The 17,370-nt window shown below is 45.3% G+C and overlaps 1 protein-coding gene across 1 annotated transcript in view; it reads left to right on the top strand.

Annotated features, from left to right (window-relative positions):
* DNAH10 (dynein axonemal heavy chain 10) overlaps positions 1-17,370 on the top strand; it is a 1,995,301-nt gene that overhangs the window by 1,880,916 nt on the left and 97,015 nt on the right. The window contains exon 72 of the mRNA XM_085636177.1: positions 1,390-1,485. Coding sequence (XP_085492303.1) covers positions 1,390-1,485 — 96 coding nt within the window. The remainder of the gene's footprint in view (positions 1-1,389; positions 1,486-17,370) is intronic.

The raw sequence follows: 17,370 nt of genomic DNA, 5'->3' as shown, positions 1-17,370 counted from the left end.
AGTGTACTATAGATATGTTTGTAGGGGATTGTACTATAAAAATTACTAGTTCACTCACAGATCTAACACTAAAATTAACTTTAGCTCAGACCTTGGACCCACAAAACAAATTAAGCTAGAAGTCTGATAAGAGAAAGCATGGCCCTTTAGCAGCTAGATAGGTCCTGTTTGATCCCTTTTGAGGGTGCAAACGTGTCACATGTGACTCAGAGAGGCCTTTCAGGATGGATAAACACTGTGGTATCAACAGGAAGGGCAGTAGCCCCACCTCAAATATCCAGTTTAGCTCAAAGGAGTCATCCCTGCACAATCAGAACAACAAGTCAATCACAGTGGTCAATTGAGTAGCTCCTGGAACGAATTTCACACCTGATTACCTTCAAGCACTGGATTGACAGCTACTGTAGAGCTAATGTAAATCATCCTCTAGGATCTCCAGGTAGGAAAAAGGTAACTGTCTAAAAGTTATTTTTCCTAAATTACTGTTAAAAATCCAACTTCACTATCAAATTGGGCTTTTCATAAATATTGAAAAGAGTGGTTGGATTATTTTTCTAGCTGGTCCAAAACCTGATACAGAATTAATTATGTTAATGTGTACTCTGGCCACAGTAAAAATTGATTTTGGGTCCTTGTCACTAGAGGCATTAAATATCAGCAGGAACGTTTTCGTATTTAAAAGGCAGGTTTTGCCTGTCAAAAAAGGGTTATTTTGATAGGTTGCACTGCAGGTTTTACATTACAGCAGTCAGTCTATAATGGTAGGCCTGAAGCCATATTTTGTAGGCCCACTTGGTGGATGGCACAATGGAGCCACATTTGGCATTTGACTTCTAGGTCTTGTGTGCATTTTCTACACATATACTTGGGACTTCTAGTCACGACAAAAATGTGTCACTAAAGAATATGCCAATTTAACCATGTATAAAGGGTGAGCACACACCTTTTTACTCCTGGTTAGCAGCAGTAAAGTGCATAGAGCACTAAAGCCAGCAAAGTAGATAGGGCAAAAGTTGGGGGAACATCACACAGAAGATGTCATTTTCTACATTCCCCTAATGTACAGTTATGTTGGTAGACTAAGAAATATTAATGCTGATAGGTTAAGTCAGGGTACAGTGGGTTTGAAGAGAAAGTGTAATATGTCACCTCATTTGATTACAGATATTTTTCAAATTGTTTAACATGTATTGCAATGAAGACAGAAACCTTTAATGAATTGGCTCTTCTTTTTCAGAATATTTTTAAATTAAATAAATTTGAGTTACCAAATCTGATCATCATTATGAAAAAGACTAAAATGTTTCACATCTTTTTGTGTGTGGCCTATTTACAATTTTGATGTCTATGCAAATTTTGTGATTTGTTATGTCTTATTGTCCATAACAGGTGTGCATGGAAATTTTGAATACATATCTGACAAAAGCGTATACACAGCACGACCCAAGAATTCCATGGGGCAGCCTTAAGTATCTTATTGGAGAGGTAAACTCTTAACTTCTAATTCGTATAAATCGATTAATATTGATTTAAAAAATTAACAGAACATCATTTAAATGTTAAATATCATAATGTAGTTTCTTTCTTTTTGCAGTGATGTCAGTGCAGAAATGCTGTGAATGTATATAGTTTACCTGTACTGCAAAGAACAGAACGTTTGTTATTAATCAGTTTTGTATACTGTTAAGAAAAGTTACTTGGAAATAAGACATGTACAAGTGATTTCCTTTAGCAGTATTGTGCATTTTAGATGTCATATGCAATATATTCCTCTTATAAATGTAAGCAGAATAAAAGCTTTAGACAATTCAAGTTAGACCATGTAGAAAACCCCCTTTAACTTAACAAAGCAATACTGCCAACAAATGTGACCAGCAAATGTGGAAATTGATAACCTTTCTGTGGCTTTTGTTAGTGAAAAGATTTAGTGTTGCAGATAAGTAACGTTTTCTTTTGTTGCAATTTCTCCACAACAATGCAAATGCCCAGAACCCATCACAAATTGCCAGAAGTGCTGTGTATATTACACTGTACCTCACTTGGGTCAGAGTGCATAATCTGAGGTAAAATTGAGGGAATCTTAGTTGTCACCGTATTTAGTCTATGATGAAAATGTGTTACTGTAGCTCACTGTTGCTGTCAAAATGCATTTCAAGTTTAGATTCAAGTTTTTGCAACTATGGTCATGATGCCCACTTTCACATGGTCATATAGGAAAACGTCCTGAACAATCATAGTGCCGGGGTTAGGTTTAGGTACCCTTAAGACTCACCCATATTTTAAAGCCATAAAATGGGTTCATGGTGTTAAATATATGTCTTCTGTTTGGAGTATTTGGCTAAATATTCAATTGACTGTAGGTTTTTATTAATTTTGACAAACAATGGTGTTTATGGGTTTCAGCCCATTGCAAGTATGATGCCTATTTGATTGTACATATTGGCCAGTGCTGTACGGCTGACCCACCACAGAGCTGACTAAAGAGAGCAATCCTGTATTTCTCCCCAAACATCTTAATCTTGTAAATGTAGTGACAAACACCATATGAGCGACTATGTGAGAAAAATGGCATGCTGTATTCAGAAATAGTCATGTTAATTCATATATTGACAAATACCGTACCACGACATACCTGAAACACACCTCTATCTCTGGAAGCATTTCCTAAAGTTGCTTTACTTAGCCTGACCATTTGCCTCTAAATGGGTTTGCTACCCCGTTTGCATGTATGCCTGTCAGCCCTCCCTTCTATCTATCTCTGGTATCCATTTCAGAATTTAACTAGCTTGGAATTCATAGTCAAGATATCGGCGTACCTATCTGTTATCTGGCACATGGTGAGACAGTGCTGTAGCATATTCATGGTATGAGATGGGTGAGGTAAGTTTATTTGATGCACAGTGGTGTGAATAACAGTATTAGAGGAGGAGATGAAAGAAAACTTAGATTACACTTCCCCTAAATTATAACTATATGACAACTAGTACTCCACGTGCAAACCCTCCTCGCAGTGGTCCAGTGTGTGTAGCAATGTAGGCTATTACCCTCTCAAAGGAGAGCTTGCTTCGCTGTATTCATCTGCCGTGCCTAAGGTCCACATCTATCCACTTCGTAGAAGCTGAAAACAGGGAATTCAGCAACTCTGACATCCGTTCCCTGTGTGTATGTTTTTGTGATGGAGATGTCCTTATTATTAACCCGGGGCGGAGTATGCGGAGTGGCACACCACGGAGTTTAAAAAAAAAAAATACTCCGCCCCAGTCCCACTTTAGAGTCAACATACAGAATTGCGGCACCTATGTGGGGCACTCTCTACCTCGAGATTTCAAATTTTTAATGTAAAAACTTGAATAAGACTCGCATTTGCAAAAGCGCTTTAAGAGGCAGAGTTTCGGAAAGCTTGATGCGATGCAATGTACTCTGGGGCGGCGCCAGTTTTTTTACTAACATTTACGACCGGAGGCTTCCTGTGTGCGTTTAGGGTCTGCCGCTGCCATCCTCCCTCCATGACCAAGGGGCACGTTTCCGCTGCCTGCTGCAGGCCCTTCCCCTCCCACCCTCTGACCCCGCAGAAGCGAACGGCACACAGGCATGTAGCAGCAGCAGACCCAAGCAGGAACTGCCTTTCTGATGGATACATCTGCCAGTGGATTCCTCACCTTGTGAATATCCCCTGCGCCAGCAACATTCGGAAACTTTTGCAGCAGTCCATGCAGATGAGGTCGAAGACGTCGTCACAGAGGCACGGCTCCGCTCGCGACTCCACTGACGTCACCGGCTCCATAAGAAGACCTCGTCGGCGTGATGACGTCAGTTCCCTTTTTTCCGCGCTGTCGACGCCAACAGATTTCGGGAATCTCTATCTGTAGCTTCACTGTTACTTTGTGTTTCTACTGGATTTCTCTGTCCTTTTTTTGTGAAAATGTCGACAAAGAAATCGGGGTTCAAGCCCTGTCGTGAATGTGGAAAACATATGCCTATCACGGATCCACATGACGACTGTGTATGGTGTTTATCTTCGGACCATGATGTGGATGGATGCTCTTGCTGTCGCAAGATGAGCTCCAAGGCTCTCAAGGGAAGAGAGGCAAAACTCTTCATCGCGAGGATGAAAAAAGAGAAGAGAGGAAGGAGGAAGTCGAGAACGAGGTCACGATCGAGGTCGAGCTCAAGGTCGTCGTCTAAGTCGACTTCGGGGCATGCTTCAAGATCTAAGAAGCACAGAAAGAAGAGAAGACATTCTTCTCGACGTCACTCTGACAAGAGTACGGCTCCGAAGTCGAAGTCACCTTCTCTACGCCGTAAGGACTCTGTGTCTCCCTCACCCGTTCTGGATTCACCTGCTGGTCCTTCTTCTCCAGTGGCTTCACCGGTTCATTCTCCGGCTCCGGCTCCATCTCCGGCTCCGTCTCCGGCTGAGGAGCTTCCAGCACCGGGTGAGCCTTCGACCCCGCAAATTCCACCGTCGGCGCCGGTTGGCCCGAGTCCGGTGATGCCTGATCAGTACCCTGCGTTCCATGGACCAGGTCAGGACCCCACGCATTATTTGAATGCAATGTATGGGGTATTTTCAAGAGCCATGTACTCCACTGGTACACCTTCGGGTCCAATGGGTCCTATGGCCTTCAGTTTGGGAGTGCCTCAAGCATATCCGCAGGCCCCCTTCATGCCATTGTTCCCGGCGACGCTGTCTTGGCATCTGCCGGCTCCGAGGACATCGACGCCACTTCCTTCTTTACCGGCACCGACTCGACCTCGCTCGACGCCGGCTGCTCCTGTGGAACCACGTTCGACGCCGGCACCAGTGCCGTCGGATTCAATCACGGCGCCGCCGACGCCGGTTGTACGAATCCGGTCTAGGAGGGAGGCTCAAAGGGTGCTTGATGAGCAAAGGTACCTTTTTGAAGAGGCAGAAGAAGGAGAGCTTGTGGAGTCTGATGACGTTTTTGAAGAACTTAAGGAGGCTAGTGGCTTGGATTTATCTCCTGAATGGGAAATTACTCCACCTTCTGATGAACCCTCAAAGGATGTAGCTCCATATCATGCAGTCATAAGGAAGGCAGCTGAGCTGTTAGATCTGCAGTTGCCGTCTACTGAATTCAGGTCAAACATTCTAACAGAGGTACTGCATTCTCCTACTACGGTTTCAGAACCATTGTTGCCCTTTAATGAGGCCATTATAGATCCTGTAATGGAGGTGTGGCGTAAGCCTTTTTCTTCTCCCGCAGTTTCTAAAACAGTTGCCAGGAGGTATAGGGCAGCTCCAGGGGACCCAGAGTTTTTAACTTCGCATCCGTCGCCTGAGAGCCTGGTGGTTCAGGCTGCTTGTTCAGGGAAATCTAAGGGTGCGTTTCCTCAGGTCCCAAGTGACAGAGAAGCTAAAAAACTAGATCAGTCGGCCAAAAAGGTCTTTTCATCGGCCAGCATGGCCCTTAAATCTACAAATGCCACTTGCCTTTTGGGACGCTATATTCATGCGCTCATGGATTCTGCAAAGAAATTGGCTCCAAAATTATCTGAGGAGGATAGGGTTGGTTTTAATGAGGTCTTGACGGATGCCCAGGCAGCAGCACGTCAGGTGATACAAAGTGGACTGGACACAGCGGACTCAGTAGCAAGAGTCATGGGGTCTTCTGTTGCCACTAGGAGGGGTGCGTGACTTAAGTCGTCAGAGTTTTCCCCTGATGTGCAATCAACGCTGTTGGACTTGCCTTTTGATGGCTCTGGACTATTTGGCAAAAAGGCAGATGCTGCACTTGAACGTTTTAAGGAAAGTAAGGCTACGGCTAAGTCTTTGGGCCTTCAATCCCAGTCAAGAGGATCGTTTAAGAGATATAGGGGTTTCGGAAGGGCAACCTTTCGTTCCTACAGGCAGACCCAACAGCAACAGAAGTAACAACAGCAGAGCTCTCTGTATAAGGGGTACAGAGGCAGAATCAGGGGTCGCACACATGGCCGTCAACACTCCTCCTCCTCCTCTTCCTCTTCCTCAGCCCCTCCTACCACCGCAAAGCAGCCCTAGATCCGCCATTCTGGATCATGCTGGTCCTGTGGGGGGCCGTCTTACCCATTTTCTACAAGATTGGGAATCAGTTACTACAGACCTTTGGGTTCTGGATCTTGTAGAAAATGGGTATGCCCTTCCCTTTCGGGAATTCCCTCCACATTACCCTCCTTGTCAAGGGGCTTGCTCAGAGAACCACCGTCTTCTCCTACAGGAGGAAGTCCTGAAATTATTACAAAAAGGTGCGATAGAGGTGGTTCCAGAGCAGGAGAGGGGTCAGGGATGCTACTCCCGGTATTTTCTGATTCCGAAAAAGGACGGCAGACTGCGTCCGATATTGGACATCAGGATCTTGAATCTTTATCTGAAGAAAGAAAAGTTCAAGATGCTCACCCTTGCGCAGGTTCTTCAGGCGCTGAATCAGGAGGACTGGATGGTGTCGATCGACTTGCAGGATGCGTATGTCCACATCCCCATCCTGAAGTCGCACAGGAAGTATCTCCAGTTTACGGTAGGATTGCAACATTATCAGTTTGCGGTCCTTCCGTTTAGTCTTACTACTGCACCCCGAGTCTTCACGAAGGTGATGGCAGTGGTGGCAGCACATCTAAGGAGGTTGGGGATTTCGGTTTTCCCCTATCTGGACGACTGGCTGATCAAAGCGGAGTCGCCGGAGAAGGTGCTACATCATCTGCAAGTAACAACTCAGCTGTTGTACAAATTGGGTTTCTCGATAAATGTGCCCAAATCTCACCTGGTGCCCTCTCAGCGCAACCTGTTCATAGGGGCGGTACTGGACACTACTGTGTGTCGAGCATTCCCACCACCTCAAAGGATTCTCGACATACAGGAAATTATTCCTTTATTTTACAATGGAGCGGTCGTTCCAGTCCTGAAGGTCCTTCGTCTGCTCGGTCTGTTTGCTTCCTGCATTCTGTTGGTCAACCATGCACGCTGGCACATGAGGGCGCTCCAGTGGTGCCTCCGCAGGCAGTGGTATCAGCACAAAGGAGATCTCAGGGAGTCTGTGAGGATCTCCAGAGAAGCTGCGGCGGATCTGTCTTGGTGGAGCATTGAGGGCAATCTGTCTCAAGGAAAGTCCTTTCATCTACCTCCATCGGTGGCCACAGTAATAACGGATGCATCCACTTTAAGGTGGGGTGCACATCTGGGGGATCTGGAGATCAAAGGTCTTTGGTCTCCAGAGGAAAGGCTGCTTCACATCAACCTTCTGGAATTGCGGGCGATACGTTTGGCACTCAAGGCCTTCCTCCCTTCCCTTCGCGGTCAGTCGGTTCAAGTCCTGACGGACAACTCTACTGCGGGAGGAGTGGGGTCTCTTTGTCTCTGCAGAGAGGCTTTGCGTCTCTGGTCCTTGACTCAGGATCATCAGATTTGTCTGATGGCAAATCATCTGGCCGGAGTTCTGAACTTGCGTGCAGACAGTCTCAGTCGGCAGTTCTCCGCCGACCACAAGTGGAGGCTCCATCCAGAGGTGGTTCGTCACACCTTTCGGACGTGGGGAACTCCTCGGGTGGACCTGTTTGCCACTCACGAGAACGCTCACTGCCTGTCATTCTGCAGTCTCCAGTATCCGATGCAGGGAGCGTTGGGGGCCGCGTTTCAGTTGAGTTGGGGCTCACAACTCCTTTACGCGTTTCCCCCCATACCCTTGATTCCTCGGGTTCTGAGGAAGATTCGCCAAGACCGGGCCCAAGTCATATTGATGCCCCCGGATTAGCCAAGAAGGGTGTGGTATACAGATCTTCTCCACCTCTCCTTGTGCCCTCCGCTCCGTCTCCCTCTCAGGGCAGACCTCCTCTCGCAATCGGAGGGGCAGGTTCTACACCCCCACCTCCAGAGCTCACACCTTCATGCCTGGAGATTGAACGGGGCAACCTGAATTCTTTTTCTCTCCCGCCTGATGTGGTAGATGTAATTTTTCCTGCCAGACGTCATTCCACCAAATCTATCTATTCCTATAGGTGGTCTAAGTTTGTACTCCGGTGTGGAGAGAAGTCAATTGATCCTTTGAAGGCTTGTTTATCTGACATTCTGCAGTTTGCCCTTTCTCTTGCTCAGCAAGGTTTTGCTGTGGCTACTGTTAAGGGATACTTATCGGCTTTGTTGGCTTTCCTTTGCTTGCCGGATCAGCCGTCATTGTTTAAATCACCTATAGTTCTACGATTTCTAAAGGGGCTTACGAACAAGTTTCCTCCTACTCCCTTTATTGTGCCTCAATGGGACTTAATCCTTGTCTTAACTTATCTTATGGGTTCTCCCTTCGAGCCCTTACACAAGTGTCCTTTGAGACTGTTGTCTTTTAAGACGGTTTTTCTCATTGCAATCACCTCGGCAAGGAGGGTAAGTGAGCTTCAAGCTCTGAGTTCAAAAGCCCCGTTCTTGACCATTCATGCTGAAAGAATGGTACTCAGGACCAGGGCTGCATTTCTGCCTAAAGTGGTAACTCCCTTCCATCTGGGGCAGTCCATTACCCTCCCTACCTTCTATCCTCCCCCTCACCCTTCCAAGGAGGAGGAGAGACTTCACCGCTTGGACCCTAAGAGGGCGGTGAGCTTCTACCTTGACAGGACAAAAGACTTTCGAGTTGACGACCAGCTCTTCGTGGGTTTTGTTGGCTGCAGGAAAGGCAGAGCGGTGCACAAGCGCACCCTTTCCAGATGGATTGTCTTGTGCATCAAGATATGCTACTCTTTGGCTGGTAAGGAACCTCCAGAGGGTTTAAGAGCCCATTCCACTAGAGCTAGGTCTTCCACTTCTGCTTTGTCTAGGGGTGTTCCTGTGGAGGACATGTGTAGGGCGTCAACTTGGGCCTCCCTCCACACTATTGCAAAACATTATTGTTTAGACTCCGAGGTGAGGAGGGACAAACACTTTGCTCGTTCCGTCCTTCAGGACTTTTTGGTATAGAAGGATGGACACCTTCCTCCGGGAGTGGGGACTGCTGTGGGAATCTATTCACAAGGTGAGGAATCCACTGGCAGATGTATCCATCAGAAGAACAAGTTACTTACCTTCGGTAACGCTTTTTCTGGTGGATACAGTATCTGTCTGTGGATTCCTTACTGACCCACCCGCCTCCCCATTGTCCACCCTTGTATACCTTTAGTATATGTACTTGTTGCTGTCAAAGGCATTGTGTAGTTTATTTTTCCTTTCTATTTTGTTATCCACACTGTGTGTGTTGATTTGTATATTATGTACTGTGTATATATTGCTGTCAGTTCGTCCGTGTGCCTCGATGGCACGGAAAAAAGGGCGGAACTGACGTCATCACGCCGATGAGGTCTTCTTATGGAGCCGGTGACGTCAGTGGAGTCGCGAGTGGAGCCGTGCCTCTGTGACGTCGTCTTCGACCTCATCGGCGTGGACTGCTACAAAGGTTTCCGAATGTTGCTGGCGCAGGGGATATTCACAAGGTGAGGAATCCACAGGCAGATACTGTATCCACCAGAAAAAGCGTTACCGAAGGTAAGTAACTTGTTCTTTGCGCCTACAGGAGAGAAGGGAGGAGGAGCTGCCGCAACCACACCCGACTTTCAAACCCAGCACTATGCGAGGGGAACCAGACTCGTACCTCCAACCCCCGGGAAATGGTGGTGCCGGAAGGGCTGTCCGACTCGAAGTCATTCAGAACCGTACCATGATCCTGGGAGCCGCCGGGAAACTTTGTGCCAGAGATGGGGACAGACATCTATTTCCACGCTGTCCCAGCTGCAGGAGCGCAAAGAAGAAAGCGGTGACTGCAGGCCAATCTGGGCACTTGTATATTTATTTGTGCCCCCCATCCCCTAGTGTGGAGCTGGAACCTTTACTCTCAGAGAAGTCCATATAGTATGTAAACAAAGCGGTTTACAGTCGCTAAAAGAATGTCAGGGGGATGATTTGAGATTGTAATCTGAGAGGAGTATTGGATTGACAGCCTGTGAGGAGGATTCTGAGCATTTTACTTTTTTCCTGTCACTGGTGGGGTTGGTGTTTACAGGTTGTGACCGGCATCGTCTGCCTCTGCTGAAAGTTTTGGGGAGTGGCACTCTCGGACTGTACAATGCAACCCGGAAAACCCTTTGCAAACTTCGATTTGGGACTGCCAATTTTTTTTAAAAGGGTAAAAAAACACTTACCTGCAGCGAGGACAGCGGCGAGGAGGAAAGACATCATGGCGTGGAGAATGGCAGTCCGCAGACGCCAGAGAGCAGGTAAGTGGGTTTTTGACCCTTTTTTGGGGGCTGTGACGCAGGGGCTGAGGGGCATACTCCTCTTCACCACAGAGTCGAAGTTTTGCCTCAACTTCGCATTCCCAGCGGAGCAAAGAGTTGGTAAAACTCTGCAAAGTACACCGCCCGGCTTATTTACCATTATAAACAGAGAGGAAAGAACAGGGTATACTAAAACTACCTGCTGGTAGGTTGTAAGCTTTATTCCTATCCCCAGCATCTAGACTAGAAATGCAAGGGAATAATTCAACCATGTGAAGAGGTCAACAGGCACCTATCCAAAAAGACTGGCCACAATTAGGTCAGTGGTCTTTCATCAGGATCATCACCTTCTCTGTGAATATTATAGCATTGTTTGTGATTATAATGTACAGTGTTGTATCCAGTAAGTAAAAATATACTAGACCAGAAATGTTCTGGGGTGGGTGACGTATCCACCAAACCCATGAAACCCTAGCTATGGGTAAAGAATGTGTGCTCCTGACTTGAATGATGAACTGTCTCAATTCTTCTCGTACATCCAATTGGGAAGTTAATGAGATTGGTAAATCTGAATCTCATTACCGATTGCAGTGCCTTCCATTTGGCTGCAGCACAGCTGAATGAAGAGCATTCAGAGATAGTAGTTGTGAGTTTCAGGAAGCTGCCAGGACTACAAGGGAACATGTTTCTATACTTTGATGATTGCCAATTAAAATTTGTTTTTACAGAGAAAATGGTCCTGGACTTGCAAAGTAACTGTACTTCTGCTCCACTCACTGGGTCTGTGAACTTGAACGAATATCAGTTGATACTCTTAAAGGGGCTATCATTTAACAGGGATTGGCTGGACACTATCTTAGAGAGAGCCACCCTACCAGAGCAGAGGCTTTCTGTTATCCAGATAAGACTATCTCAGTGTTCCATTTGTGCTAGGACCCTATACAAGAACATTTCATCATCTATTGGGATGGCAAGGACCATATATTCAGTTGGATGCTATTCCTGCACTAAACATGAACCTTCTCTAATAGTTTCTGAGAATGAGATGGTTCTATAATTTGAATAGCTTGGACACTCAGACCATTATATATCTCTTTGTGTGTGATACAGTTATCAAACACAATATAAATATAGGTAAGCATATATGTATTTAAGTATGTGGTATTTGTTTAGCTAGCCAAAAGGTAGTGGGGCTCTGTACAGTGTCGAAGTCAAAGAAATGATCAGCAATAGGAGGAGAAACTGGGTTATGGGAGCATAAGTGGACTGTCACATCATTGTGATGTAGTATTCTTTAAAGAGATGCATCTTCCTAAATAAGAGTAGGGTTAGGGAATCCTGGTGGATAGTGGATACAGGAATGTTGTTCCAGTTCATACATGCATAGATGGAGAAGCCTGTTGCCTTGTTTTTTGTTTTCTTTTTCAAACTTATTGAACTCTAGTTTGATGGTGTCTTGACTTTGGGTATGCCGAGAGCCATCGGAAGTGTTAAGCTTTTCAGCCTGATTCATGGTGGTGCTGATCGTGATACCTTTGTAACTGAATAAGCTGATTTGGAGATGGTACTGGGTGGTAGCAGGAACCAGTGTACTTCCATCAGTATTGAGATGATGTGGTCATATTTCTTCAGGCCGTGGATGAGATGTACTTCAGTGTGTAGGATGCCATTAAGGGAACCAGTGTGGAGTCTGGATGGCTATGGAGATGGGCATTACCACCTTCCAGATGAATATGTGGGCAGTGGGAATGAAATTGTTTACTGGGATGAACAGTTTTCCTGTGTTTAGTAGAGAGAGCTGGCACTAGGACACCTTTTTTCTTGGCAATATATTCCTTGAGAATGAGGTTGGTATCCAGGGTGAATTCAAGTGAAATTCAAATGAGTTGGGGTCGTTTCAAAGTTGGAGTTTTAATCTGTGTTGGTCCATGTCATTCAGTCAGGTTTGGACTAGTTATTGGTTATTGTTCTCTGTGTGGTTGACTCTCAGGTAGATGCTGTATATTCAGGCCTGTATGAGGTGTAGGAATTGCTTATGGTGTTGGTTATGTAGATCTGAGAAAAAGTTCAAGTAGAATTGTGCATTCTGGGCCTATTGGTTAATTTGTGATGCTGGATCAGTGAACAGAGCCATAAGAGCTGCATGTAGGGGATGGGGACAAGATGGAACCCTGTGGGACTCTGCAGATGATAGGGATCTTCTGGGATCTGGAAGTGCCCATTCAAAAGAATTGGAGTTAGTTGGAAAAGTAGAAGGAGAACCATTGAAGGTTGCTGCCAGTGCATCTGCAATTTGCAAGGTAGCTGTCCACATGCTACTGTGCGATCTGAAACCAGATTGTTAGTTATGCAGGGAAAAGTGTGGATTTGTTTAGGGGGGTTTCGAGAGAGGGATTTGTTGAAGTGCAAGCCATCCACTTTATATGAGGCAGCTTTAAGTGAGTTGAGTATGTCGGCTAGATATGTGGGAGTTAGGGCTTTGATGGATGTCCATTGGGAGACCCTAGAAGAAGGGGTTGGTCAAAAGGAGGACCAAGCTTGGAGCTGCTGCTGTGCTATGAGATCTGTATTTTTTCCACTGAAAAAAGAGGTTAATTGCATTGGGTTTGTGTGCTGAGTGTGTAATAGGAGAGTCAGGCAGGTGGTTGATTCAGTGCTTGATTGTCTTGAACAGTCTTGCATTTATCAGTATTGGGGTATCTTTGATAGATTCACGTGCTTGAAATATTCCCCGTCGGCGAGATGGGAGTCCCACAGTTACATAATCAAGCAGTATTTAACTAATGCCATAGGCTATAATGGCCCTGAGCCATGTTTTAAATAGCCTATCTGTGTCCTTTTTAAAAAGGTACCAAATGTTGAATGCAGCCAATCAGCTGCTAGCACCCTCTAGAACTCTCCCAGCAGAGGCAGTTTCCCTCAAATTTTCACCGCACATTGTGTGTGAAGGAAGTCTCCTTGAGTTCTACCCTGTTCTTTCTTCAAACTTCTGGAGTTTATTCCTTGATATCTTTTTCTTCATTATGTCTGATAAAAAAGGCCTTTTCCACCCATGTAAGCCCTGTGGCAAGAAAAGGGTTCATGTGAACGATCCTCACAAGGACTGCATTTATTGGCTCCACCCAACCCATGAGGTAAGACAGTGCAAAATCTGTTGCACCTTTTCTTCAAAGACACTGGGGAATAGAGAGGGGAGGCTACTTTTGAGGCTCCAGTGCACTAAGCAACAGAAATCATCTGAAGAGGACAGTGATGGATCCCAATGAGGACACCTCTGGAGAGGGCAAGAAACACCTCAAACTCTCCCAGGAGAGCAAGAGCTCTAAAAAGGAGAAACATCTAAAAGTTTCTTCAGAGCCTACGTCATCAGTTTCTTCCATTCCTGTGAGGAAGGTAAAGCAACATCATAGAGTGTTGCATTGATTATGCACAAACACAAAACTATAAGCAGGATTATGGGACCTTGGTGTATAGGGACTGGGTCTTCCTATAACCTTAGTGCCCACGAGCCCAGGACCGATTAGCTATAGTGTCTCACTTTTTCTCCTACTCACTCACAGAGAAACAAATGATTAGACATCCCAGAACATAACACTCCCAGATCTCTCAGGAATATACATTTTAACTAACGTGCCCTAACATGCAGTATACGTGGCACAACAAGCAGGAAAATGCATAGTACAATTATAGTCAGCATAGAAGTTAGTCCATTAATCATGAAGGGAGATGTCATCATGGAAAGACAACACATCCTAACCTCCCTCCCCTTACTATGGAGCAGTATTATTATATATCAGAAGATCTCCAGGCTTTGTCAGCAGACCCCATACCTTAGCCCAGAGGTCTTCCAACGTTTTTACTTTGAGCTCCCCCTAAGCAAAATGTTTTGAGGTTAGGCCCCCCTCCAAAACTTTATGGTAAGGATTGGGGGAGCGGGAGGGACATGGCTGTGTGTAGGGAGCAGGGTTTCTGAGATGATTTCAGGAATACTTTTTCTAAAGCTTTTGAACCGCACTAAATATGAGACTTATAAAACAGCAAATGCATCAAACAAAAACAAATATCCCAAACAGACTGCTCCCCATAATTGGGGTGTTGTGAGCCCCTCAGACTCTTTGACCCCAATGCAAATACACCTGCATGTTTTGTCTAAGGGCTAAGGTTCGACCTTGCACATAATGTTCAGTCGAAATCCCAAGAACCTGCAGAGTGTAAACACAGCGATAAGTTCTCATTTGAAAGCAGTCTTTAAAATATTGCAAAAATAAAGACGTGTAGTAACGTGCGCAAAAGCAGCAGGCAAGCTGCAACGTGCTCATGCTAAGTTAGTGAAAAATGACACTGTCATTATGGGCCACATGACAAGAGCCTCTTCCTCAGATTTTGTGAGGCACAGAGACAAGAAATCCTTGTAGACTACATCATCGTCAACAACAAGTACCACTGTGACAGCGTCGGATCCATCGACGTCAGGAACGACAGTGACAATGGCCATCTCCTGCCCCATACCATCAACAAGAATCTCACCATCATCGTCAACGTCTCTCCCTTCGACATCTATCCTGTTGACGAAGGCAGTCAGAGAAGGCACCGTCGCTGACCATACCATCGACGACCAGCGACACTGTCGTTGGCAACACTGGCGGTGATGGCTCTGTCGACGACTGACATTCCATCATCGGTGGTTATGACACCGTTACGCCACCATCGACGATGATAAACATTACTAGGGTGTCGAAGACATTTCTGTATCCGGATGTGTTTGCATTGAGCAAGATTTCCCTGTTGCCTGCTTCGCACGTTTTGGACCTGAAAGAGTTGGATGATGAGGACTGAGATGATTATGAAGTTGCTCAAAGTCCATCTGAACTGCATGTAAAGTGCCAAGAGGAAGAGCAGCAGTACTGTCAGCCATATTTTAGATGGCCTTAGAGAGATGGCACACCTACCATCGTCTCTAATTCAAGACCTTCAGGCTATGCTGGCTGACTATAGACAGAGGTTTGCACCTCAAGATGTCCAAATAGAGCCACTGTATATTTAAAAAGAGCCACCACCACCTCAGCCGCAGCCCCCAGAAATACCAGCTTTACAAGTGACACCAGCAGTATCGCGCCCTCCAATACAAGAGCTTGATCTGGACTACCCTTCCTCCTCGGATGAGGAAAGAGAAGAGGGTGAGATCCCAAATCCTCACCCACTTGCAGATCCCGGTGATGATTACATCATTGCTACTACTTGTCCTCAGTCACACCATCCAGCAAACTCTCCTCCAGAGGACATCGGGGGATTTCACAATTTGATGGAGAGGGCGTCCACCAGATTCCATCTTTCCATGGTTGTGAAACTTACAGATTGTTTCCTGTATGATTTAATGGAGGAAGCTAGAAAATCCATTCGGACAATCCCGATAATTGATTATATTTGGCAAGAGGGAGTGAAAATTATGAACACCCCAGCCACAATATCGCCAGTACTCCCTCGTATAGACAAAAAATACAGGGCCCCAGAAGATTCACCTTCTTGCCTGACAGGCTGCCCGAGACCTGATTCAGTCTTATCACAGGCGACGCAAAGGAGATTGAAGAACCAGGCCACCATGATCTCAGCTTGTTTTCTAAAGAGAAACTTTGGAAGTTAATTTCAGAAAACAAAATCTCTGCCAAGAAGGCGTGCGTTCAGTAGAGTCAACAAAGTTTCTCATTAAGAAGCATTACAGTCCTTTGCCAGGGGAGGGAAAGCCTCCAGAGACCTGGCAGGCTGACTGGCTGGCTGCCCACCAGACTCAAATGGCCCTAAGGTATTTTGACAGCTTCAAGAAAATTTCAGGTGGTGCCATTTACTTGGCGGTCTTATTTGCTGGCTATTCATTTGTACAGACTTAGCATTGAAGACATCTGAATTGTTGGGATACAAACATGATATTCAGTTGTTGTAGGCAGACAAATATGATGTCCATAGATGAGTTTCTGCACATTAAACCTTTCTACTGGTCTCTTCTACCAGACAACCAGCTACATGATCAGATCTCTATGGAGGTCTAGACTTCTGACCTAGGAGTGGACATTTAGAAAATTGAGTTCATCCCATACTAGGTTATGGCGTTTCTGTGTCAAACAGGGGTACGCGTTATTAAGAATTGGAAAGAATTTGATTTAGTCTCTCCCAGCTGTACATAATGATTTACTCAGATCCCAGCCTCTGGTAGGGGTTGCAGCTCCATTGGAACACCAACTCATGTTATGGTCATATTGTGAAATAGAAAGGCTTTGGAGACCTGTTGCATCTGAGTTAAAGCTAGTGTTGGAGTGTAATCTATCTCTAAAACCAAAGTGACTGCTGTTTGGTGAACGTATCCACTTGTTGGACTGCCCTGTAGTCCCTGAAAGTGGATATAAGGCAGGTTGAAGCACATCTTTGAACATGTATTTGAACATGGGAGATAGACACACAATTGTAGGACAAGCTGTTAATGCATCTCTGCGTCGTGTAACACAATGAAGAGTCATGAGTTGAATAGTTTAAACAGATTGTGGGAATTTTGAGTTGGTCATATAAGCTACTCATTCTGTCTGATTTTAGGTTTTTCTGAATGCTACTTATGTGGTCTGATTTATCTTTTGGATGGGGTATTTTATTAATTTTCTATTTCCATTTTGCTATGTTTAAGGTCAGTTGTTTGGTATATTATTGTAACTTATGTCAATCATTCGAAGAGGGTTAAAGCTGGAACGTACGGAGACAGGACGTATATGATTAACTTGGTGTACAGTTTTCATCTGGCATGGGAGGGTGGGTTAGTATGGAATTACTTATTCTCCAGTATTGGATCTTTCATAGATTCACATGCTTGAATAATTCCCCATTGTTAGACTGGGAACCCCGGCATACTTTCTTACAGCAGTACATACTTAAACATTACTCCATCATTAACTAACAGGCATGTTCGTCAACCCATCCTCATCTGATCTAAACTCTAGCCAATCAAAATGCCCTACCTCCAACTGTTTCCCACTGATGCTTCCAGTTTTTCTACTGCACGTTAGGAGTAGGAACCCAGTCTGACAGCTCTTACAGGAGAATAATTTTTCAAAGTATGGAAGAGGCAGCATTAAAAAAGTCTTTATCTAAAACATGCCTAACATG

This window comes from Triturus cristatus, chromosome 11 (genome assembly GCF_964204655.1).
Source record: "Triturus cristatus chromosome 11, aTriCri1.1, whole genome shotgun sequence".
Lineage (NCBI taxonomy): Eukaryota > Metazoa > Chordata > Amphibia > Caudata > Salamandridae > Triturus > Triturus cristatus.
The sequence above is the reverse complement of the archived record's forward strand: the minus strand, read 5'-3'. Positions and strand labels throughout refer to the sequence as shown.